The sequence below is a fragment of the Balaenoptera physalus genome, assembly GCF_965194825.1.
Source record: "Balaenoptera physalus genome assembly, chromosome: 16".
Taxonomy (NCBI): domain Eukaryota; kingdom Metazoa; phylum Chordata; class Mammalia; order Artiodactyla; family Balaenopteridae; genus Balaenoptera; species Balaenoptera physalus.
The window spans coordinates 12,249,680-12,274,262 of NC_138898.1; the positions used below are offsets into that span (position 1 = coordinate 12,249,680).

Below are 24,583 nucleotides of genomic sequence, written 5' to 3' on the forward strand. Positions count from 1 at the left end.
GGTATCCCATTGTAGTTTTGATTTGCATTTCTCTGATTAGAGATGTTGAGCATTTGTATATCTTCTTTGGAGAAATGTCTATTCAGATTCTTTCTCCATTTTTGAATTGCATTGTTTGTTGTTGTAGTTCTTTATATATTCTGGACATTAATTCTTTATCAGATACATGATTTGCAAATATTTTCTTCCATTCTGTGGGTTGTCTTTGCTCTCTTAATTGTGTCCTTCAGTGTACTGAAGTTCTTTTTGGTTTCTTTTTGTACTAAAGTTTTAAATTTTGAGTCCAATTTATCTGTTGGTTTTCTTTTCTTAAAATTTATTTATTTATTTATTTATTTATTTATTTGTTGGCTGTGTTTGGTCTTTGTTGCTACGTGTGAGCTTTCTCTAGTTGCGGCGAGTGGGGGCTGCTCTTCATTGCGGTGCACGGCCTTCTCATTGTGGTGGCTTCTCTTGTTGCAGAGCATGGGCTCTAGGCACGTGGGCTCTAGAGCGCAGGCTCAGTAGTTGTGGCGCACGGGCTTAGTTGCTCCGCGGCATGTGGGATCTTCCCGGACCAGGGCTCGAACCCGTGTCCCCTGCATTGTCAGGCAGATTCGTAACCACTGTGCCACCAGGGAAGTCCTATTGGTTTTCTTTTGTTGCCTGTGCTTTTGGTGTCATATCCAAGAAATCATTCCCAAATCCAGTGTCATGAAGCTTTTCCCCTGTATTTTCTTCTAAAAGCTTTATACTCTTAGCCCTTATGCTTAGGTCTTTGATCCATTTTGAGTTAATTTGTGTATGTGGTATGAGGTAAGAGTCCAACTTCATTTTTTGTGTGTGTGGTATCTGGTTTTCCCAGCATTTTTGTTGAACATGCTTACTTTTTAAAATACTGTATTTTTGTTGTTGTTGTTCTTGTTTAAACCTATTTAAAAAATAAATTTCAAACCAAACCTCTTTGGAACTCTAGCCTTCTAAGACACCTTGCTTGAAGATTTCTGACTTTAAGGACTCACTCATAAAAAGGCAGACCCTCTTTCTCCTTATGATTTAAACAACAAGCATAAAAGTGTGTTTGGCTTAATTTATCACCAGAAGTTGCTATGCAAACAGTTTTGACCAGGTAGTGAGTGAAGTGAAACCAGATTGGAAAGAAAACATTATCATCATGGAAGGAGAGAAAGAATTACAGTGTCTGGTTAAATTTACTTTTACAGGATTATATTCTTAATTATATTAATTTTTTTAATTTAGAGTTTTCTTTCTTTTAATTATAGCTTGAAATATGGATCCTGTATTAGGGTTAGGATCTACCTGATAAACCTAAGGAAATGCACAGCAAATGAAGTCCTGGATGGGGCTGCGTCTTTGCCTAGTCAGTGATTTCAGCCATGGGTTCCTGTCATAGAGTTCTGATCTGGATTATAGTTCTGAAATAGGATTTTACAAATTCTTTGACAAAAGAATCCCAATAATAAGAAAAACACAGCTGTCTTGCCATGTTTTGGGGTCGCTTTGCTATTACTGAGCTTATCTCATTTCTTGTATTATCACTGCCACACAGTATAGACTCCATGTGGTCCATGTGCACAGAGAAGATCTCTGCCCTTCTGTAGTCCCAGCCTGTGGAGGACTGTAAATGAACTTTGTTACAAAGCTGGAGTCAACTTTTGTTCAAGGTTCTTTATTAGTTTGCACCTTGCATTTTTGCCAGCAGCAGTTAAGTATAAGACACGTGGCGGTTTTGTAATTGTTCCACTGCATCTTTTTTTAAAAAGTGGTTTCCAGGGATTTTTTTGTCCAAATAAGAAACCCACATACCTAGGTGGAGAGACTTAACATTTGTCCTTGCCATGCCCCACATAGACTGTACTTGGACTTTTTCCAGAATGTGGCTTGCCAGTCCTTGAGGGGGCTTCGGGAGTCCCTCTTCCTGAGCGGCCGTGGCTCACTACAACGCGATTAGGCTGATCCATATCCAAAGGCCTGTTATGTGTGGACTGTTTATGTTGGATTTATGAGGTAGAAACTAGCCAAAGTTTGATAGGACACTTTTTTTTAACCTTTTAATTTCAGTGACACATGGAACACATGTGGCTCTGTTCACGGGGTTACTGCTGCATCCATAAAGCCTAGTTTCAGTGCTTTTAAGGTTTATCATCACAGCTGGGATCTTGACTGCTTTAACAAGAGTTCACTACTAACCAATTATTCTTCCTTTAGGTGAATGGAAGAGAATCAGAAGAAGAAAATCTCAATAAATCTGAAATAAGTCAAGTATTTGAGATTGCACTTAAACGGAACTTGCCTGTGAATTTTGAGGTAAGCTTATTTTACACATCTATTATACTGTTGCTGTTCATCATCAGAATAGTATTTTTCTTAAATAACATTGGAATGATAATCATATATATGTGAATCTTCAAATTTAAGATTCAAACTTTATTTATTTATTTTTAAGTAATCATGTTTTATTAACAGAAGAATATATACTTTTTTTTTTTTAATTTATTATGTTTATTTTTGGCTGTGTTGGATCTTTGTTTCTGTGCGAGGGCTTTCTCTAGTTGCGGCAAGCGGGGGCCACTCTTCATCGCGGTGCGCGGGCCTCTCACTATCGCGGCCTCTCTTGTTGCGGAGCAGAGGCTCCAGACGCTCAGGCTCAGTAGTTGTGGCTCACGGGCCCAGTCGCTCCGCGGCATGTGGGATCCTCCCAGACCAGGGCCCGAACCCGTGTCCCCTGCGTTGGCAGGCAGATTCTCAACCACTGCGCCACCAGGGAAGCCCTATACATTTTTTTTTTTGAATTTTATTTTTTTATACAGCAGGTTCTTATTATCCATTTTATACACATCAGTGTATACATGTCAATCCCAATCTCCCAATTCATCCCCCCTGCCGCTTTCCCCCCTTGGTGTCCATACATTTGTTCTCTACATCTGTGTCTCAATTTCTGCCCTGCAAACCGGTTCATCTGTACCATTTTTTTAGGTTTCACATATATGCATTAATATACGATATTTGTTCTTCTCTTTCTGATTTACTTCACTCTGTATGACAGTCTCTAGATCCATCCACGTCTCTACAAATGACCCAATTTCCTTCCTTTTTATGGCTGAGTAATATTCCGTTGTATATATGTACCACATCTTCTTTATCTATTCGTCTGTCGATGGGCATTTACATTGCTTCCATGACCTGGCTATTGTAAATAGTGCTGCAGTGAGCATTGGGGTGCATGTGTCTTTTTGAATTATGGTTTTCTCTGGGTATATGCCCAGTAGTGGGATTGCTGAGTCATGTGGTAATTCTATTTTTAGTTTTTTAAGGAACCTCCATACTGTTCTCCATAGTGTATCAATTTATATTCCCACCAACAGTGCAAGAGGGTTTCCTTTTCTCCACACCCTCTCCAGCATTTGTTGTTTGTAGATTTTCTGATGGTGCCCCTTCTAACCGGTGTGAGGTGATACCTCATTGTAGTTTTGATGTGCATTTCTCTAATAATTAGTGATGTTGAGCAGCTTTTCATGTGCTTCTTGGCCATCCGTATGTCTTCTTTGGAGAACTGTCTATTTAGGTCTTCTGCCCATTTTTGGACTGGGTTTGTTTTTTTAATATTGAGTTGCATGAGCTGTTTATATATTTTGGAGATTAATCCTTTGTCCATTGATTCGTTTGCAAATATTTTCTCCCATTCTGAGGGTTGTCTTTTCATCTTGTTTATGGTTTCCTTTGCTGTGCAAAAGCTTTGAAGTTTCATTAGGTCCCATTTGTTTATTTTTGTTTTTATTTCCATTACTCTAGGAGGTGGATCAAAAAAGATCTTGCTGTGATTTATGTCAAAGAGTGTTCTTCCTATGTTTTCCTCTAAGAGTTGTATAGTGTCCGGTCTTACATTTAGGTCTCTAATCCACTTTGAGTTTATTCTTGTGTATGGTGTTAGGGAGTGTTCTAATTTCATTCTTTTACATGTAGCTGTCCAGTTTTCCCAGCACCATTTATTGAAGAGACTGTCTTTCCTCCATTGTATATCCTTGCTTCCTGTGTCATAGATTAGTTGACCATAGGTGTGTGGGTTTATCTCTGGGCTTTCTATCTTGTTCCATTGACCTGTGTTTCTGTTTTTGTGCCAGTACCATATCATCTTGATTACTGTAGCTTTGTAGTATAGTCTGAAGTCAGGGAGTCTGATTCCTCCAGCTCCATTCTTTTCCCTCAAGACTGCTTTGGCTATTCGGGGTCTTTTGTGTCTCCATACAAATTTTAAGATATTTTTGTTCTAGTTCCATAAAAAATGCCATTGGTAATTTGATAGGGATTGCATTGAATCTGTAGATTGCTTTGGGTAGTAGAGTCATTTTCACAATACTGATTCTTCCAATCCAAGAACATGGTATATCTCTACATCTGTTTGTGTAATCTTTAATTTCTTTCATCAGTGTCTTATAGTTTTATAAATACAGGTCTTTTGTCTCCCTAGGTAGGTTTATTCCTAGGTATTTTATTCTTTTTGTTGCAGTGGTAAATGGGAGTGTTTCCTTAATTTCTCTTTCAGATTTTTCATCATTAGTGTATAGGAATGCAAGAGATTTCTGTGCATTAATTTTGTATCCTGCAACTTTATCAAATTCATTGATTAGCTCTAGTAGTTTTCTGGTGGCATCTTTAAGATTCTCTATGTATAGTATCATGTCATCTGCAAACAGTGACAATTTTACTTCTTTTCCAATTTGTATTCCTTTTATTTCTTTTTCTTCTCTGATTGCCATGGCTAGGACTTCCAAAACTATGTTGAAGAATAGTGGTGAGAGTGGACATCCTTGTCTTGTTCCTGATCTTAGAGGAAATGCTTTCAGTTTTTCACCATTGAGAATGATGTTTGCTGTGGGTTTGTCATGTATGGCCTTTATTATGTTGAGGTAGGTTCCCTCTATGCCCACTTTCTGGAGAGTTTTTATCATAAATGGGTGTTGAATTTTGTCCAAAGCTTTTTCTGCATCTATTGAGATGATCATATGGTTTTTCTTCTTCAATTTGTTAATATGGTGTATCACATTGATTGATTTGCGTATATTGAAGAATCCTTGCATCCCTGGGATAAATCCCACTGGTGTATGATCCTTTTAATGTGTTGTTGGATTCTGTTTGCTAGTATTTTGTTGAGGACCTTTGCATCTATATTCATCAGTGATATTGGTCTGTAATTTTCTTTTTTTGTAGTATCTTTGTCTGGTTTTGGTATCAGGGTGATGGTGGCCTCCTAGAATGAGTTTGGGAGTGTTCCTTCCTCTGCAATTTTTTGGAAGAGTTTGAGAAGGATGGGTGTTAGCTCTTCTCCAAATGTTTGATAGAATTCACCTGTGAAGCCATCTGGTCCTGGACTTTTGTTTGTTGGAAGATTTTTAATCACAGTTTCTATTTCATTACTTGTGATTGGTCTGTTCATATTTTCTATTTCTTCCTGGTTCAGTCTTGGAAGGTTATACCTTTCTAAGAATTTGTCCATTTCTTCCAGGTTGTCCATTTTATTGGCATAGAGTTGCTTGTAGTAGTCTCTTAAGATGCTTTGTATTTCTGCGGTGTCTGTTGTAACTTCTCCTTTTTCATTTCTAATTTCATTGATTTGAGTCCTCTCCCTCTTTTTCTTGATGAGTCTGGCTAATGGTTTATCAATTTTGTTTATCTTCTCAAAGAACCAGCTTTTAGTTTTATTGATCTTTGCTATTGTTTTCTCTGTTTCTATTTCATTTATTTCTGCTCTGATCTTTATGATTTCTTTCCTTTTGCTAACTTAGGGTTTTGTTTGTTCTTCTTTCTCTAGTTCCTTTAGGTGTAAGGTTAGATTGTTTATTTGAGATTTTTCTTGTTTCTTGAGGTAGGCTTGTATAGCTATAAACTTCCCTCTTAGAACTGCTTTTGCTGCATCCCATAGGTTTTGGATCATCGTGTTTTCATTGTCATTTGTCTCTAGGTATTTTTTGATTTCCTCTTTGATTTCTTCAGTGATCTCTTGGTTATTTAGTAATGTATTGTTTAGCCTCCATGTGTTTGTGTTTTTTACGTATTTTTCCCTGTAGTTCATTTCTAATCTCATAGCGTTGTGGTCAGAAAAGATGCTTGATATGATTTCAATTTTCTTAAATTTACTGTGGCTTGATTTGTGACCCAAGATGTGATGTATCCTGGAGAATGTTCCATGCGCACTTGAGAAAAAAGTGTAATCTGCCGTTTTTGGATGGAATGTCCTATAAATATCAATTAAATCTATCTGGTCTATTGTGTCATTTAAAGCTTCTGCTTCCTTATTTATTTTCATTTTGGATGATCTGTCCATTGCTGTAAGTGAGGTGTTAAAAGTCCCCCACTATTATTGTGTTACTGTCGATTTCCTCTTTTATAGCTGTTAGCAGTTGCCTTATGTATTGAGGTCCTCCTACATTGGGTGCATATATATTTATAATTGTTATATCTTCTATTTGGATTGATCCCTTGATCATTATGTAGTGTCCTTCCTTGTCTCTTGTAACATTCTTTATTTTAAAGTCTATTTTATCTGATATGAGTATTGCTACTCCAGCTTTCTTTTGATTTCCATTTGCGTGGATTATCTTTTTCCATCCCCTCACTTTCGGTCTGTATGTGTCCCTAGGTCTGAAGTGGGTCTCTTGTAGACAGCATACATATGGGTCTTGTTTTTGTATCCATTCAGCAAGCCCCTGTGTCTTTTGGTTGGAGCATTTAATCCATTCACGTTTAAGGTAATTATCAATATGTATGTTCCCATGACCATTTTCTTAATTGTTTTGGGTTTGTTTTTGTAGGTCCTTTTCTTCTCTTGTGTTTCCCACTTAGAGAAGTTCCTTTAGCATTTGTTGTAGAGCTGGTTTGGTGGTGCTGAATTCTCTTAGCTTTTGCTTGTCTGTAAAGCTTTTGATTTCTCCATCGAAGATTCAAACTTTATATTTATTTAGCAAAGCAGTATTTTTTCCTAGGGCAGCCATGGATCTCTAGACAGTCCACAGATGGCCTCTGTAGGTCCATGAACCTCCTAAAATGGTCTGAAGGGGATCCTGTTGATGTTCACATGTGTTTTCTTCTGGCAGGAGGGTCCGTTGCCTTCATAAGAGTCTCAGAAGCATCTGCTACCGTCCAAATATTAAGAATCTCCTTAAGTGGTCCCTAAAAATGTCAGAGTAATTGTTAAAAAGACATAAGTTTTGTCATTGTCCAGTGTGTGCCTCCCAGTTCACCCATTTAATAACCTCATTTGTTGTTGGAGACTGTGGTCTAAAAACAACAATTAATGATTGTTAGTTCAAAATGGAAAATAAAGTACATTTAGTATGTGTTTCCTTCAAAGACACAGTGAGTCCAAATAGATTATGCAGGTAAGGGGGAATTTTTTTTAAAGTTTCCCTAATTTTCAAAAATTCTTTGCAAATTCTTTCTTTTGATTTCTGTGGTTGGTTATGCAAGGTTGTGTTTTAATAGATTTCTTTATCAACTATTTGGTCTTTCAAAGTTATAAAGAGTATAGGTTTAGTCTTCCAAAGAGCTTTAAAACTCAACATATTTGTTACTTCAGGCAAATGTAATTTGAGGTGGGACATCTGCTTAAAACAATTTTAAGTGGTTCATAAACTTCTTTTGGCCTATTTCTTTTTTAAAAAGTCTACCTGAAGTTTATTGTCCTGTAAAATACTTTAATTTTGTAGTTAGGTGATCCCCAAATTTCATGTCTGACTCTCATGAAATATATACCTTCTTCTATTATGTGCTAGTGCCCTAAACTGGCTCCTGAGTTCAATCCTATGCCATCAGCTGACTGATGGTGATTTCTGACCTCCAAACTCATCTGTTGCCATGAGGCACAGGTGGGGGTAGGGAGCGGCACTTGGCTCACAGGGCCATCCCACACCCCCCCACACACACCCATCCCTGCCCCTTCCTGGCAGGCAGGACCAGTTTATATTGTCCCCTTTCCAGAGTGCAGCGCACCAGATGGCTCTCGGGCTGCCATCTTACCTGGCCCTGCATCCCTTCCAGCCTTTCTGCCTCTGTTCTGGGTGGGAGGTGGTGGCCAGGGAGGTGATGAGACAGGGGACACACAGAATAAATAACAGGGCTAGTTGTTGAGTGGGAACTAGGTGGGAGCTTCACCCGGAGAAGCCACAAGGTCTCCCTGGGAACCTGTTGCGGGAAAGGGAGGAAATGCTTCTTTCCCTCCTGCTGAGGGATTAGTGTGGCACAAGAATGGATGTTTAAGGATTGGAGGGAGGGGTACAAAGATTGTGGGAATGGGAGATGCCTGGCTTCTCGGGTCACCTAAGGGTTACAGAGGTGACTGCTGGGGCCAGGGCCCTAGATCCTGTGAAGCTTGTCACCTGCCCACACCAATTGCTGCTTTGCCTGAGAGTCACAGAGCTTTCTGGACCCTAGTGAGGGATTGCCATTTTATATTTTTGCTCTTTGGGATTTGGGGACCAGATTGCCTCTGTCCCACCTATGCTTTTGTTTAGGTTTTAGATTTGGCTTTCATACTTCTGTTCAGGAATATGTAACACTTAGCAGGGTATTGTCAGGTAGTCACAAAAGAAATTGTGGGAGTGCCCTGTGGTGGTGAATATCTCTTAAAGTAATAATTTGAAACATGACAGTTTGTGTGTAGGTAGTGTCATTGAGTTTGTTAATATGAGTGCTTATATTAAAAGTTCATATTAGCTTCCATTATTAGGTTGAGCAAAGCTTTCATTTTTCCCCCACAGTTCTATCTCTGGCACCTGGAAGATTCCCTGGCCTGTATTGGTTGCTCGGGAAATACTTACTGAATAAATGAATAGAATAGTTTTTTTTTGTTTTTTTTTTTTGACAGATAGTAAGATATGTCATGTTGGAAGCTGAGTTAAGTGTGCAATAGAGGAGACAGGAGCCATTCATAGCTTTTCAGAAAAATGTATACAGCTAGATTTTTGATAAAATACATAGTTTTAGTTAGAAAATGTTACGGTGCTGATTGATATAGTCACTGGGAGGCAGTTGTGACTTGATCCCACTAAATACATTCTAGGTTACATTGCAGATGTAGATTGGTGGGATTATGATGTGAGCAGACAATGAAAATGGTTGCTGAGGGACCAGGATGGACTGTGAATCTGAAGTGAGCCATCAGGGTGGCTACTCTTACTTTTCGAGTCTCATCTGAGGACGCGGAGAGCACCGTTCAAGGAGGGAGCATTTGGAGTATAGGCTGTCGGTGTGGGAGGGCATCCGGGGGGCTCTCTAGATCAGTCTGCAGGCGCCTGTGCGAGCGGGGCTCTTCCCAACAAACCTCTTCCTTTGCAGGGCAGTGAGGCTGCTCTCTGAGATGCCTCCCTTTCTCACCTTTGAGCACAGCACAGCCAGTTCTTGGGCTTACACAGTTTTCCTAGCCATCTTTTCAACTTTTTATTTTGAAACATTTCAGACCAATGGAAAAGTTGCAAGCATAGGGCAGTGAATGTATCCTTCACATCGATTCACCAGTGGTTAACATTTTAGCACATTTGCTTTTTTTTCTCTGTAAATGTACATATTTTTCTATTTTTTATTCTGCTGAATCATTTGAGAGCAAGTGGCAGACATCATGCCCTTTGACTCCTAATATTTCAGTATGTGTCTCTTAAGAACAAGGACATTATCTTAAAATAACTATAATCTGATTGTCAGTACAGGAAATTTAGCATTGCTGTAATACTGTCACCTAATATACATCCTAGATTCACGTATTGCCAGTTGTTCCCATGATGTCCTTTAGAGAAAGTATTTTCCTGGTCTTGAGTCTGGTACAGGATCACACGTTGCGTTTAGCTGATGCACCTCTTTAGTTTCCTTTAATCTGTAACAGTTCCTCAGCGTTTTTTTTTTTTTTTTTTGTCTTTTATGATATTGGTATTTTTTTTTCAACATCTTTATTGGAGTATAATTGCTTTACAGTGGTGTGTTAGTTTCTGCTTTATAACAAAGTGAATCAGTTATACATATACGTATGTTCCCATATCTCTTCCCTCTTGCATCTCCCTCCCTCCCACCCTCCCTATCCCACCCCTCTGGGTGGTCACCGAGCTGATCTCCCTGTGCTGTGCGGCTGCTTCCCACTAGCTATCTATTTTATGTTTGGTAGTGTATATATGTCCATGCCACTCTCTCACTTTGTGCCAGCTTACCCTTCCCCCTCCCCATATCCTCAAGTCCATTCTCTAGTAGGTCTGTGTCTTTATTCCCGTCTTGCCCCTAGATTCTTCATGACCTTTTTTTATTTTTTCTTAGATTCCGTATATATGTGTTAGCATACGGTATTTGTTTTTCTCTTTCTGACTTACTTCACTCTGTATGACAGACTCTAGGTCCATCCACCTCACTACAAATAACTCCATTTTGTTTCTTTTTATGGCTGAGTAATATTCTACTGTATATATGTGCCACATCTTCTCTATCCATTCAGCTGTTGATGGACACTTAGGTTGCTTCCATGTCCTGGCTATTGTAAATAGAGCTGCAATGAACATTTTGGTACATGACTCTTTTTGAATTATGGTTTTCTCAGGGTATATGCCCAGTAGTGGGATTGCTGGGTCGTATGGTAGTTCTGTTTTTAGTTTTTTAAGGAACCTCCATACTGTTCTCCATAGTGGCTGTATCAATTTACATTCCCACCAACAGTGCAAGAGGGTTCCCTTTTCTCCACACCCTCTCCAGCATTTATTGTTTCTAGATTTTTTGATGATGGCCATTCTGACCTGTGTGAGATGATATCTCATTGTAGTTTTGATATGCATTTCTCTAATGATTAATGATGTTGAGCATTCTCTCATGTGTTTGTTGGCAATCTGTATATATGATATTGGTATTTTTAAAAGTCAGTTATTTTGTAGAATGGCCCTCAATTTGGGTTTGTCGGATTGTTTCCTCATGATTAGTTTCAGGTTATGCATTTTTTGGCAGGGAACACTACAGAAGTAATGTTGGTTCTTCTCAGCAGCACATGATGTCATTTTATCCGAGTGTTAGTGATATTAGTTTCATTGCCTACACCAGATGTGTGCCACTCTGTGGAGACTTCCTTTCCATTTATAGTTAATCCATAACCTATGGGGAGATGCTTGAAGGCTATGCCCTTACAGAGTTCCCCAGTGTTTCTAGCAGTCATTGATGATTCTTCCCAGCACCAATTATTACTGTGGTGGATGTCATACATTGATTTTCTGCATGTCCAAAGAAAATCTCCTCCTGCCTTATATTAATTTATATTAGTATAGATGCATTCAAAGTGTTACTCCATTATTGTTGCTAATCATTTTGATGTTCAAATTGCCATTCAGGCTAGCTCCTGTATCCTTTGATATGCCTCTATCAGCTTTTCTTTGGTGGGGGGGGGGGATGAGCGGTCCGATTTCTTGAGGTATAATTTACGTAAAGTAAAATTCATCCTATTTAAGTATGTAATTTGATGTGTTTTGATGGTATGGTTGTGTAACTATCACCACAATTAAGATAAAGAACATCTTTCACCCCATAAAGTTTCCCCTGTGTCCCCTTGCAGTCAATCCCATCCCTCCATCCTCAGCCTTGGGCAACCATTGATCTCATGTCTGTCCCTACAGTTTTGCTCTTTTTCAAAATATTACATACATGGAATTATAGAATTTATTGTCTTTTTTTTTTTTTTCCCCTTTTGGGCTTTCCCTTTATCTATTTATTTAACGGGATGAGTAATAACATTTTGAGAAGCCTGGAGGGAGCACATAAAAATATAAAGCCATCTTAGAAAACACAACCCAGACATGACCTTTCCATAATTGTAAATCATGATAACAAAGGCCAAAGTTCCTTGTACTGTTCCTTCCCTCAGGCCTCTCACCTTTTAACAAATGGCCAGCCAGATACAGTGCGTTCAGTGTTGTCCATTTGGAAATTTGTGATCTTTCCAGATTACAAGATTACAGATCTACTGGCAAGAGTATATTGCCTTTTGTGTGGCTTTTTAACTTAACATATGGACTCAAAATCTGCATTATGTTATACCTATCAGTAGTTCATTTCTTTTTATTTCTGAATAATGTTCCACTGTATGGATGTACCACAACTTATTCATGCATTTACCAGTTGAATAACATTTTCTTTTTTTTTTAATTAAAAAAAATTTTTTTTAAATTTTTGGCTGCGTTGGGTCTTCATTGCTGCGCGGGCTTTCTCTACTTGCAGCAGGCTACTCTTCGTTGCAGTGTGAGGGCTCCTCATTGCAGTGGCTTCTCTTGTTGCGGAGCATGGGCTCTAGGCGCGTGGACTTAAGTAGTTGCAGCATGTAGGCTCAGTAGTTGTGGCGCACGGGCTTATTAGTTGCTCTGCGGCATGTGGGATCTTCCCGGACCAGGGCTCGAACCCGTGTCCCCTGCATTGGCAGGTGGATTCTTAACTATTACACCACCAAGGAAGTCCAAGTTTAAGTTATCTTTGCAGTTCTTTTTATCTTTACACTGAATGTGTATATTCAGAGCATTGTTTTCCTAACTTGCTTGGATTATTTTTTCCCTGTGCTAACAGTCTATTATACAGTAATGTATGTATCTTAAGTGCACAGCCCATTAAATTTTAACATGTGTAAAAACCCATGATTCACTACCCAGATCAAGATACAGAACATTATCATAACCTCCATAAGTCCCTGTGCTCCTTTCCAGCCAGAAGAAGCTGCTTTCTGTAATCACTATAGATTTTGTTTTCTGTGTTCTTAGATTTCGTATAAATAAAAAGATATAATGTGACTTACTTCACTCTGTATAACAGACTCTAGGTCCATCCACCTCACTACAGATAGTTCAATTTCATTTCTTTTTATGGCTGAGTAATATTCCATTGTATATATGTGCCACATCTTCGTTATCCATTCATCTGTTGATGGACACTTAGGTTGCTTCCATGTCCTGGCTATTGTAAATAGAGCAGCAGTGAACATTGTGGTACATGTCTCTTTTTGAATTATGGTTTTCTCAGGGTATATGCCCAGTAGTGGGATTGCTGGGTCATATGGAAGTCAGAAAGAGAAAACAAATACAGTATGTTAACACATATGTATGGAATCTTAAAAAAACACAAAACAAAACTGGTTCTGATGAACCTAGGGGCAGGACAGGAATAAAGATGCAGACGTAGAGAATGGACTTGAGGACACGGGGAGGGGGAAGTGTAAGCTGGGATGAAGTGAAAGAGTAGCATTGACATATATATATACACTACCAAACATAAAACAGATAGCTAGTGGGAAGCTGCTGCATAGCACAGGGAGATCAGCTCGGTGCTTTGTGACCACCTAGAGGGGTGGGATAGGGAGGGTGGGAGGGAGATGCAAGAGGGAGGGGATATGGGGATATATGTATACGTATAGCCGATTCACTTTGTTATACAGCAGAAACTAATACAAGGTTGTAAAGCAGTTATACTCCAATAAAGATGTTAAAAAAAAAAAGATATAATATGGATTGTTGGGTGTTGAGTTTCTTATCCTTAACAGAATGCTTTTAAGTCTTATCCATGTGTATCAGTAGTTTAATGCTGAGTGGTATTCCAGTGTATGAATATAAAACTCTAATTTATCCATTGTCCTATTGATAGATATTGGATAGTTGGGAACCATTATAAATAAGGTTGATAAGTCTTCTTGAGTGCATGTGCACTCAGAATTGCTAAGTCAAAGGGTAGGTGTTTATAAAAATTCTCAAAACTATTTCCCAAAGTGATTGTACCAATTTATACTCCCACCACTTGCTCCACATCCTTGCCAAAAGTACCTGTTGAAGTATTTTTTTAATTGAATATTTGTCTTTTTATTATTGACTTGTACGTATTCTTTAAATGTTCTGGATATAATTCCTTTGTTTGGTACATATATTGCAAATATTCTCTCCCATTCTATGAGTTCCCTTTTTAATTTTTAAGTGTTGTCTTTTGATGAGCAGTTTTTAATTTTGAGGACTTCTAATTTGTGTTTTTTGTGTTCAAGAATTCTTTGCCAACCTCATGGTCATGAAGTTTTCTCCTGTGTTTTCTTCTGAAAGCTTTATAGTTTTAGGGTCAGTGTCAAAGCTTTATAGTTTTAGGGTCATGTTTGGGTCAGTGTTCTAGCTTCAGTTAATTTTTGTTTTTGGTTGAGTTTAGGATCTTGGTTCAGTTTTTTCCCCACGTGGATATCCAGTTGCTCCAATGTCATTAAAAAAAAAGACTTTGGATTTGCTTTGGTGTGTTTGCCAAAAATCAAAAGACTGTCTATGTGCAAGTCTATTTCTACATTCTGTTCTGTTTTATTGATCTTTTGGTTTATCCTTAAACAATACCACGATGTTGTAGGTGCTGTAACTTTACAGAAAGTCTTGAAATCTGGCAGTGTAAGTCTGCTAACTCAGTTGTTCTTTTCAAGGGTATCTTGGCTCATGTAGGTTGGATTTGATTATTATTTTCCTTCTGCGTGATTATGTAATCACTTTAATTACAGTTAGGTTTCTGTTCACATTCCATTTTAGTATTTTCCCCCATCTCTGTTGACTTATTCTTATATATTTAATATGTGTAATACTAAATGGTTCCAAGAGTCAAAGCTACACAAAAAGATATATTCAGAAGTGTCATCTCGTCCCCTTTCTACCCCAATCCCTCCCGCCTGCTGTAGGAAACTGATTCCATTGGTTTCTGCTTTATCCTTCCTGAGTTTCTTTTTGCAAAAATAAGCATATAAACACACACACTTGTGTGTCTATTTATATGTGTGTGTATATGTATACATAGATTTAACATCCCCCCACCCTTTGTACACTCTTTTGCAGTTTGCTTTTTTCAGTTACTATGTACTGGAAATCACTTTATGTGCTTGGAGATTTTCTTATTCCTTTTTACAGCTGTAGAGCAGCCAGTATTTAATAAGCTCAATCTTGGCTGGCAGCTCAGCGCAAATATTAAACTTGAACTCTGTGTGCTGCATTTATTTCTGGGCTTTGCTGGGCCAGTTTCCTTTCTGCCATTTACAGGGGAGCTCACTAAACTCAGGACAGTCTGTGACCGTGGGTGGGCGGGAGTAGAACATGTTTCCCTATTCCATGTCTGTTTTGGACTCATCAGACCTGAGAACATTAACAAGTTTGGGGGAAAAAAAAGAAGTGGGAAGAGAAAGTGTTCAGGATTATCAGTGTTTACACTCCCTTCATTTAATGAGTCTTGTCCTCAATTCCCCTTTTCCTGTGTTTCGTGTGAAGTAGTGTGCTAACCAGTGTGCCGTGCAGCTGGTAATGAGTGTCTGTCACGCTTTCACTCAGTCTTTCCCTCTAAAACAGGTTGCCCGGGAGAGTGGCCCACCCCACATGAAGAGCTTTGTGACCAGGGTGTCGGTTGGGGAGTTTGTGGGGGAAGGTGAAGGGAAGAGCAAGAAGATTTCAAAGAAAAATGCTGCTATAGCTGTTCTTGAGGAGCTGAAGAAGTTACCGCCCCTGCCTACAGTTGAGCGAGTGAAGCCCAGAATCAAAAAGAAAACAAAATCCATAGTCAGGGTAAGGACTTTCCTGAATGAAGAGGGCATTTTCATGGCCCAGAGGCAGCTGGGGGGTTAGAAGGCTGGTGAAAGAGGGCGGGAGCTGGCAGGCACAGGCCCGGCCTCGGAGAGCCTTTACGGGGGCCACCTTGTGCTGCCCTCACAGGAGTCCCGGGTTAGGCAACGACAGGGACACTGTGCCGGCTTCAGTGGAGGCCTCTGCAGGCGGCCACGCCCGTCTGGGTGCCATCACAGGGAGGAGCTGTGTGTTGGCCGCCGCGCTGCCCATCTGCGGGGAGAATAGTTAAATTGCGCTGCCTCCGTCTCATTGCCCAGTGCGCGGTTCTGAACGCGCAGGAGATTCCTGGGCGGGGAGATGTCTGGGGCAGGCGTAGGAGTCAGACGTATACACCTTCTTCTTATTTTTGAGTCACGCTAAAGGACCTATCAAAAATTATACTATCCCTCACCCTCCCAAAGAAGGGACAGGGGTCCATTCGGGGACATTTATGAACGCCAGGATCCGTTCTGATTGTCAGTATAGTTTCATGTTGTATCAGAATCCAAGTTTTTCTCACACACAATTTAGCATTCTGTATGTGTGAAAGTTAGCATACTCTGGCAGTTCCCTTTTTCCACTTAAAGTATCCTCGAAATTGGTAAGTGGGTAAGGATTCACTGGCACGGAAGGTGGCCACCAGGAAGTAACTGTGGGATTTTTAGGTTCTTTCCACATGGCAATAGCTTGAATATATTTTTTTTAATGGTTTCTGGATTTTGAGTCATTGTTAAGAAAGCTGGGAACCCATCCTTATAATGTAGACTTTTGGGAAGTTTTAGAAAGAGTTTGTTATATTTTTTCTACCTCTTCATTTACTATCATATGTTGACATTTATTGTTCAAAAGCAGACATTACAATGATGCTTGCCTACTCGTAGTGAATGGTGATGTTGGTTTGCTAAGAAGACCTTAAAATCACCTCAGAGCGATCATAGAAAATCATTAGGCATCTTTCAATTAAAAAAAGGTTTAAAAAAGATCTGATTAATTCTGAGCCGTTAGAACAACATAGAAGTAATCAACTGTCATGTCCTGGTCTCTGAATTGGCAAGGTCCTTTCTATGACTAACATGGCACATGGTTTCTACATTCATTGTTCCTCAGCTACAAAGCAGCCCGGAATACGGCCAGGGGATGAACCCGATTAGCAGACTGGCCCAGATCCAGCAGGCAAAAAAGGAGAAGGAGCCAGAGTACCTCCTCCTCACTGAGCGAGGCCTCCCGCGCCGCAGGGAGTTTGTGATGCAGGTGGGTCAGCCGGCTTGTGGGCGGCCCTTCTCTGACCGCCTCCTGTCTCAGAGCCTGAGGTAGTCCAGGGGCCGGACACCTTTCCCCAGGAGGCCAGGTCCAGTGGGCACTCCCTGCCACCAAATGTTACTGTTATTAGACCATGTTGCCTGCACTAATCTGATGCCTTAAAACGAGCTTGTCTGCACAGCACACGTGCTGCTGTATCGACAGGTAGGAGCCTGGACTCACTGCGCCTGTTGAGAGGAGTGGGGGAATCGTGGGTAACTTTTTTTCTTTGTTACTTCTTGAAGGTTAATATTGTTCTTTTCAGAAGTTTTATAAATTATATAAAGGATCTATTTCTGCTCCTCCTCATCCTTCTGTAGAATCTGGAGTCTGGGGTTGGGTTTACACTTTAGATTTGTACAGAGTGTTTCTCCATGCACTTAGCTTATTAAACAGTTATTCACATGGGCAGCTGAATTTGTAATTTGAATTTAACAGTGTTTTCTGGTGAAAAACAGAATACTTCACTCTGCATAGCAGTTTACAGCTTTATAAAGCACCATCAGTTAGCCTGGTGTGTTTCACCTCTGCAGTCAGAGGGCAGGAAGAGTAGTGATCCTTCCATGTACAAGAGAAAATTGCAGCTTGTTGAGAGGCTCAGTAATTTGCCTAGGATCAAACGGCTGGTAGATGCCCAGTTGGGATTCAACCTCAGGCCCCTCTTCACAGGCCAGGGAGGGTTTCCTTGACTCTTCTGTGACACAGGGCTTTTGGTTTTGGTCTGCGGTCAAGACCAGCTTGGAAGGGGATGGTAAGCAGTGATGTGTGCTGGAGTATGTTTAACAGCCAACTCTTAGGGGAAGGCAGTGTGTGCAGAGACTATACACGCATATGCACACGTATTATATGTACATATGTGTATATTATAAATTTTACTGATAGGAAGCGTAGCATACAATTTAAAAAAAATATGTAATACTCTTGTAAATTTCATACATCTGTAACCAGTGTGACAGTCACCAATAGCAGCGTTACAGAATGAGACTCATGTGAATTCTTTATTCCTCTCAGGTTCAGCAAGGAGGTTTGCTCCTGTCATTGTTGAATAACTGTGGTACTAGCATGAGTACTGGTTGATATTTTTATTTACATTAACAACAAAGACATGTCAGAACTTCACTCATTTAAACAATATGAATGGCTTCTTTGCTGAATCAGATAATAATTTTCCAAGACTGGAAGTTTCAGTTTTTTGTATTAGTTATGTCATGGCTGCAGACTTTACAACAATTTAAAGCTTAATCTGCATTATTAACCTTTTCTCCATCACTGAAGCTTAAGAATAGACAATCAACAGTATAACTTAATCCTTGATAAGTAGTAGTTGCAGATTTCTGTGGTGTAAGTACTCTCACTGTGGCCATTTTCCGTCTGAGTTGGAAAGAGATGTGTAGCTGCATATTGACACCACACACACACAAGTGTAAAGAACCTCAAAAGCATAGACAATTGTAAAATGGAGTCCAGTTAGGAAGTGATGAATTTGAAGTATTCATTACCTCTGTTTGTTAAAATAATTTGTTTAATTATAAGCTTATATTCTTTAGTGTATAATAATAGCTACCTTTAACACCACCTCTCCAAATTCCTCAGGATTTCATAATGGGCTCTCACAGGCTGGTCCAAGCCAGCTCCAGGGCACCACTGTTAAGCCATCCATCTTCTGACCATTCTGAGTTCTTTTCAGTTCCTGACCAGTCTTTATTCTAAAGGGTTAAGCCCTGATCTGAGTTCTGCCTTCTTTACGCAGGTGAAGGTGGGAAACCACACTGCAGAAGGATCAGGCACCAATAAGAAGGTGGCCAAACGCAATGCAGCCGAGAACATGCTGGAAATCCTTGGTTTCAAAGTCCCACAGGCTCAGCCCACCAAACCAGCCCTCAAATCAGAGGAGAAGGTGACTGCTCAGGGCTCTGTGTCCTTGCTCTCTAATTGCAAGATGACCTTCTCACCTCAGGACTCTGACTCCTCCAGGGCTAAGCTTCCGGACAAGGCTTCCTCCTCCTGGCAGTAAAGCAGCCCTGCTGAGCAGGGTCCTAGCATTTGCTTCATTATAATGTGGTCAGAAGGGGAGTTGCATGTCCATGGCTCCAAGCGTGGTGCTGGGTTAAGTCGTTACTGTTTCAGTATCTTTGTGGTCTGGGATGCTTGGTGGAGGGCAGCTCGCTCCTCTCCTTTTGTGGGATGATGTGTAATTAATTGGACTTGAAATTAATGAGTGTGTGATTCTATCATTTGTGCTCTTAGAGTGAGTCCTGCATAAAAGACTCATCAGCCTTAGGCTGTTGTTAGTTGTGGAACATGCTTGGGACACTGAGACAGTGTGATATTAGAGTCAGGGCCAAATCCATAGTTTCGATTTGGGATTTCTATCTCTTTATGAATTGAACATTAGACAAAAATGATCCCATATTGAAAATTGCACTTCTGCCGAGGTTGGTAAGCAGTACCCTCAATGAAAGCCTTGGCCGACCTTGTTTCCAGTCACTGGATGGTCCTTTCAGGATAAACTTGAAAACACCAGAACTGATTCAGTCGTGTCTGTCAGTCCTGTCAGCAGAGAGAAATGGCAGCAGCTGTGACCACATAGTTAATAACTGGGATCCCAGACACTCATCAGAGAATCTGTAGAGATCCTGGACTTGGCTTTGGGGGTTTTCATTCTAAAATCTTACAGAGCATCATAGGCACCTTTGCCTTCTCAGAAGGGAGACCTTTGTGTTTGGCAAAATTTTTATCTAGTAACATTTTCCCCCTACATTTGTTATCTTTGGATATGTCACCTTATCTTTTAGTTGGACATGTGCTCCAGGAAATATTCTTTGTTTATTTAATTATTTAGCATCAACCTAAAAGTTTCCTTCTTGGTCAGCTCTGTCAATCTAACATCTTCAGGCTCCTTCTGGTTAAACGTTCCCCGCTCTTCTTGTGAGCACAGAGCAGAGGCCCCATCCCTTAGATGCTGTTCGCGGACAGGCTGACGTGGCTGAGAGTGTGCTTTGGGAGAAAGCAGGGGGGCTCTGCTGTGGGCACATTGGCGGCACAAGCAGACCAGTGGGGGGGCCTTGGGAGAGGGCCTTCCTGCTAGTGCCCTCATAGTTTAAAAGTTTGTAAACCAGGATTAGTGCTGGTTGGAGTTTGTTTAGTTTTGGACAGAAGGAACTAATTTTTCAACAGTTTGATTGATGCTCATGGCCTTTTTTTTTTTTTTTTTTTAAAGACACCCATAAAGAAACCAGGGGATGGAAGAAAAGTAACGTTTTTTGAACCTGGCTCTGGGGATGAAAATGGGACTAGTAAGTGTGATGTTAATATTGTCTTGATCTGACTGTGATTCTGGGCTTTGCATGGTTCCTGGTAATAGCAGGTACCTAGGTAATGAGTTAGTGTTCAGTGCTTGGTTCTGCATTACCCCTGTGCTGTTGTGTGTGCTGGGGGAGGGCCAGCGTGGGGTTTTACAACATCTCTCCATGCGGCATGTGTGGACTTGAGTTGATTTGTCTGCATGTCCCTCCCCAGGCAATAAAGAGGATGAGTTCAGGATGCCTTATCTTAGTCATCAGCAGCTGCCTGCTGGAATTCTTCCCATGGTGCCCGAGGTTGCCCAGGCCGTAGGAGTCAGTCAAGGGCATCACACCAGAGAGTTCACCAGGGTAGCTCCGAACCCTGCCAAGGCCACGGTAACTGCCATGATAGCCCGTGAATTGTTGTATGGGGGCACCTCGCCTACAGCCGAGACCATTTTAAAGAATAACATCTCTTCAGGCCACGTACCCCATGGACCTCTCACGAGACCCTCTGAGCAGTTGGACTATCTTTCCAGAGTCCAGGGATTCCAGGTAACTGTTGGGTCTGAGCTGTGTGGTCTGTACCTCAGTGCGGTCATCTCTGGTTTCTCTCAGTACTAAGTACCTTGTTTTTTAAAATCAAGTTCTTTGTCTAGGGGGATGGTTGGGGGAAGCATGGTAAAGAGTGGTCCTGAGGAAGGGAGGAGACACGGGAAGTATTAGAACCCTGGATGGTAAGAGAATATCCTCAACCTTTGGTAATTTTTAAAAATCCAGGCCAACTGTAATAACAAAGCCTCGAATCCAGTGATAGTTACAAATTTAGACTTCAGTGAGAACAGATTCATTGTGCTGGCCCTTTTTCTACCTGCTAGGAAAGGACATGGCTTCTTCCAGACCAGGGTTTCTGAGTAGACATTTAGGTTCCTGGAAGATTCTGGAAGCTGGGGCCCTGGCATCCTGCCTGCAGCCCTCAGTGCCCCTTAGCAGCAGACCCCACTGTGAGTCTCTTGTGCGTGTTGAGTAGGAGTTGGTGTAGACAAGTCAGGCTGGGACCAGGGAGAGGTGTCATCTCTGTTCACTGGGCCCAGAGCCGCCGCCCTGTGCCCCGCTCGTACTCCCCGCCTTCCTATCCTTGCCTCAGTTTTCTTTTCCCCTTTAGGTTGAATACAAAGACTTCCCCAAGAACAACAAGAACGAATTTGTATCTCTTATCAATTGCTCCTCTCAGCCGCCCCTGATCAGCCATGGTATCGGAAAGGATGTGGAGTCCTGCCACGATATGGTATGTTACCCCACACGGTGGGCCTGGCTCCAGCTTGTTGCTGGCCTCAGAAAGACAGGAAAAGGATTCTCCTGTAGACTTCGAGAACAGTTGATTGTTTTATAGGTTTCATATTTCTGAAGACTTTTCTTAGATTACTGGCTTGATTTCTCATTCTGTTGATCAGAACTCATGGGCTTTGGCCAACCCCTCTCCTCTCTTCCCTTGCTGACCTGAGAGGCGGACTTGGATCCTGGAACGCCTCCAGATCTGTATTCAGTTCATCTCTGACCAGAACAAGGAATTGCAGGCCCAAGTTCTGGCAACTTAGAAAGCCCCTTGTTTTGGTGTTCTGTTCAGATGAAATTATTATTGTAAGAAATACTAAAACGAAGAAAATGAATTGATTAAATTAATTGACATAAACTGTGGTATATTCACCTGATGTAATATAATGTCCCCATCATATTAATGTCACCGAGGGTAATGTATTCTAATTCTAACATGGAAACATGATAAGGTTTTATTTTAAAGCAGGATATAAAATTTGTACAGTCTGGTGACCACAGGTTAAAAATATTAGAAGGCAATATATAATAAAATTAACAGAGGTTGTGATTCAGTGAGGTAACCATGGATAACATTTTTTAATTTACATTTTTAATTAAAACTTCAAACATGAAAGGGTTATTTAGTGGGACCACTTGTTTTGTTGGGCAGTAGGAGAAGCCCTCGACTCGCTATTCAGTGTCGTATACTGTGGTCCTGAGCGGTGGCCGTGGTTTGACTTCCCTTTTCATTCCTGCTAGGCTGCACTGAACATTTTAAAGTTGCTGTCTGAGTTGGACCAACAAAATACAGAGATGCCAAGAACAGGAAATGGACCAATGTCTGTGTGAGTGAGCTGATCTACATGGAAAGGCAGTTCTGTTCCTCATTTGCGTTAAATTCAAATTGTCTGCTCAACTTAGTAGTGAAATACTGTCTTAGTCACTTTCTGTCCCTTTGCCCTGAAAGGTTTCCAAGGTTTGGGCAGAGAGCTCTACTTTTTTTTTTTTTTTTTTTAAGCTTTCAATAGGTAATACATTCACATGGTGCAAAAGTCAAAATTATTTTAAAAGGTGTCCACAGTGTTACATCTTGCCCTCATGCAGTCCTCATCCATACCATTCTCTTCACCCCACCCAGAGATCACATTTGTATTAGTTTCTTGTGTACCTTTCCTGTATGTTTGTTTATGCAGATACATTTCTTTCCTTATTTTCTTCCTTTTCCTCCTAGAGATAACATACTACATACCCATTCTCCTCTTTGCTGTTTTCACTTGATGGTGTATTCTGGGAAGACCTTAATCCAGTTATCATAAACTGGGGCCTGAACTATTGGACTTCTCGATGTCTGCTAGTTTCATTTTTAACATGGCTTAATTGTCTTAAATTTCAAAACTTGGGTCATTTTTGGTTTTTTTCTTCCTTAAAGGTGTGGGAGGTGCTGAACCTTATCTGGCCATGAACCATTGAAAAATCCCAACATATATACTGAAAATACTGAAACTGCTTTGAAAATTTGGAACTTCTGATACCTCCAGTGGGCCGAGAGACACGATGGGTAAAGGACTGGAAACAGCAGTGGTGAAGAAGGCGGGGCCCCGAGGAGGCAGCGGCATGGCCACTGGCCTGTGCTATGGCTTCTCCTCACGCGGCAGCAGCTGCTGGGGGCCGGGCGGGCCTGCCAGGCACCCCAGCGCCACTGGGAAACCAGCGGGTCCACGCCCCAGGCACCCTAGCGCTTGGTTAGGGTGGGGGGTGTTTTTTTGGTTTTGTTTTTTGGGGGTGGTTTTTTCGTTGTTGTTTTTTTTTTCTTCTTGCTGTGTGAAAGAAGAAACAGAAAGCACGACCCCTTCTCAAACTGGCTCACTCAAACACTTTGGGACAAACCCTGGACACCACGCTGGAGAGAGGCCTTAGTCTGGCCCCAAAGCTGAAAGCACCAGAGAAAATCAAATGCTTCCTACTCAGCCTGAGCTGACCTTCTTGGCGTGCTCTGGCCCACACCTACCGCGGTACCCACACCGTCACCACTGCTCTCTTCCAAAAGAGATACGTATTCTTAGTTTCATTATTTTCTTTTGATTGAAATGACACTATATAAAATTTTCATTTGAGAGTTTCTCAGTTGTATTTAGTTACATAGCACAGTTTAGAAACTTGTCTGAGACTGACTTTATCAGTAATCTAACCGGCAAAGATCATATCCGTGTGTATGTGGTTATACATTTTTATCTCATTGGACTAACCCAGGACCATTTCAGTGATGCAAATTGTGTGCCCTCTGGTTTAGCTGAAACAGTCCTGCACTTCTCAGAAACCTTGATGAAGTCTCCCATAGTTGTATAAATTGGACAATTTAGGAATTTTAAACTTTAAACGATCATTTGGTTCCTTTTCTATTTTATTTTTGTTAATGGAACAGGACTTAAAACAAATGAACTTTGATCTTTGTTTTAAAGATTATTAAATTGTGTGTGTATATATATGTGTGTGTATATATATATATATATATATATATATATACGTACATATATATATATATATATATATATATATGACTCTTGAAGACACATAGCTTTCACTACACTACAGGATATGATCTCCATGTAGCACATCTACAACTGCAGATTGATTTTCCTTGAGTGCTTTATACTGTTGATTACATCTCCATGTAGGGCTGAAAAGAATGACCCATGTTTATCTCTATAACTGTGTTGCTTTTGATGTCGTGTTGCTGTGCACAGAAATGTGTGCAGCGAGGTCCTGCATATGGTCCAGATGAAAAGCACGGTAGCCTTGCGAGTTAAGTACTGCTTCGATTCATTGTTTACGCTGGAATTTTTTCTCCCCATGGAATGTAAGTAAAACTTAGTGTTTGTCACCAATAAATAGTAATACTAAATTTTTTTTGTTAATTTATTCTTAAATGCCACTACTGCTAGGTTGGTCCCTCCCAACCTGCCCCCTATCCTTTTTTTATTTTTAAGAAAAAAACTTTGTAATGCTTGTGATTCCATTTGGGCAAAATTCTGAAGCTCTGAAATAACTTTATATCAAACCATTGATCAATAAACAGCTACTAATGAA

General features: G+C 40.6%; 1 protein-coding gene across 25 annotated transcripts in view; it reads left to right on the forward strand.

Moving 5' to 3' along the window:
* The window catches only part of STAU1 (staufen double-stranded RNA binding protein 1), an 88,073-nt gene extending 63,490 nt beyond the window's left edge, over nt 1–24,583 (forward strand). For 20 of the 25 annotated variants that reach the window (XM_082430810.1, XM_082430793.1, XM_082430799.1 and 17 more), the window contains 9 exons: nt 2,209–2,307; nt 15,327–15,557; nt 16,704–16,847; nt 18,646–18,792; nt 20,116–20,191; nt 20,415–20,734; nt 21,345–21,467; nt 22,256–22,341; nt 22,926–24,583. In XM_082430810.1, the coding sequence (XP_082286936.1) occupies nt 2,209–2,307; nt 15,327–15,557; nt 16,704–16,847; nt 18,646–18,792; nt 20,116–20,191; nt 20,415–20,734; nt 21,345–21,467; nt 22,256–22,341; nt 22,926–22,941 (1,242 nt within the window). In that variant the 3' untranslated portion in view covers nt 22,942–24,583. The remainder of the gene's footprint in view (nt 1–2,208; nt 2,308–15,326; nt 15,558–16,703; nt 16,848–18,645; nt 18,793–20,115; nt 20,192–20,414; nt 20,735–21,344; nt 21,468–22,255; nt 22,342–22,925) is intronic. The other 5 variants (XM_082430802.1, XM_082430813.1, XM_082430807.1 and 2 more) reach the window with 2 other exon arrangements.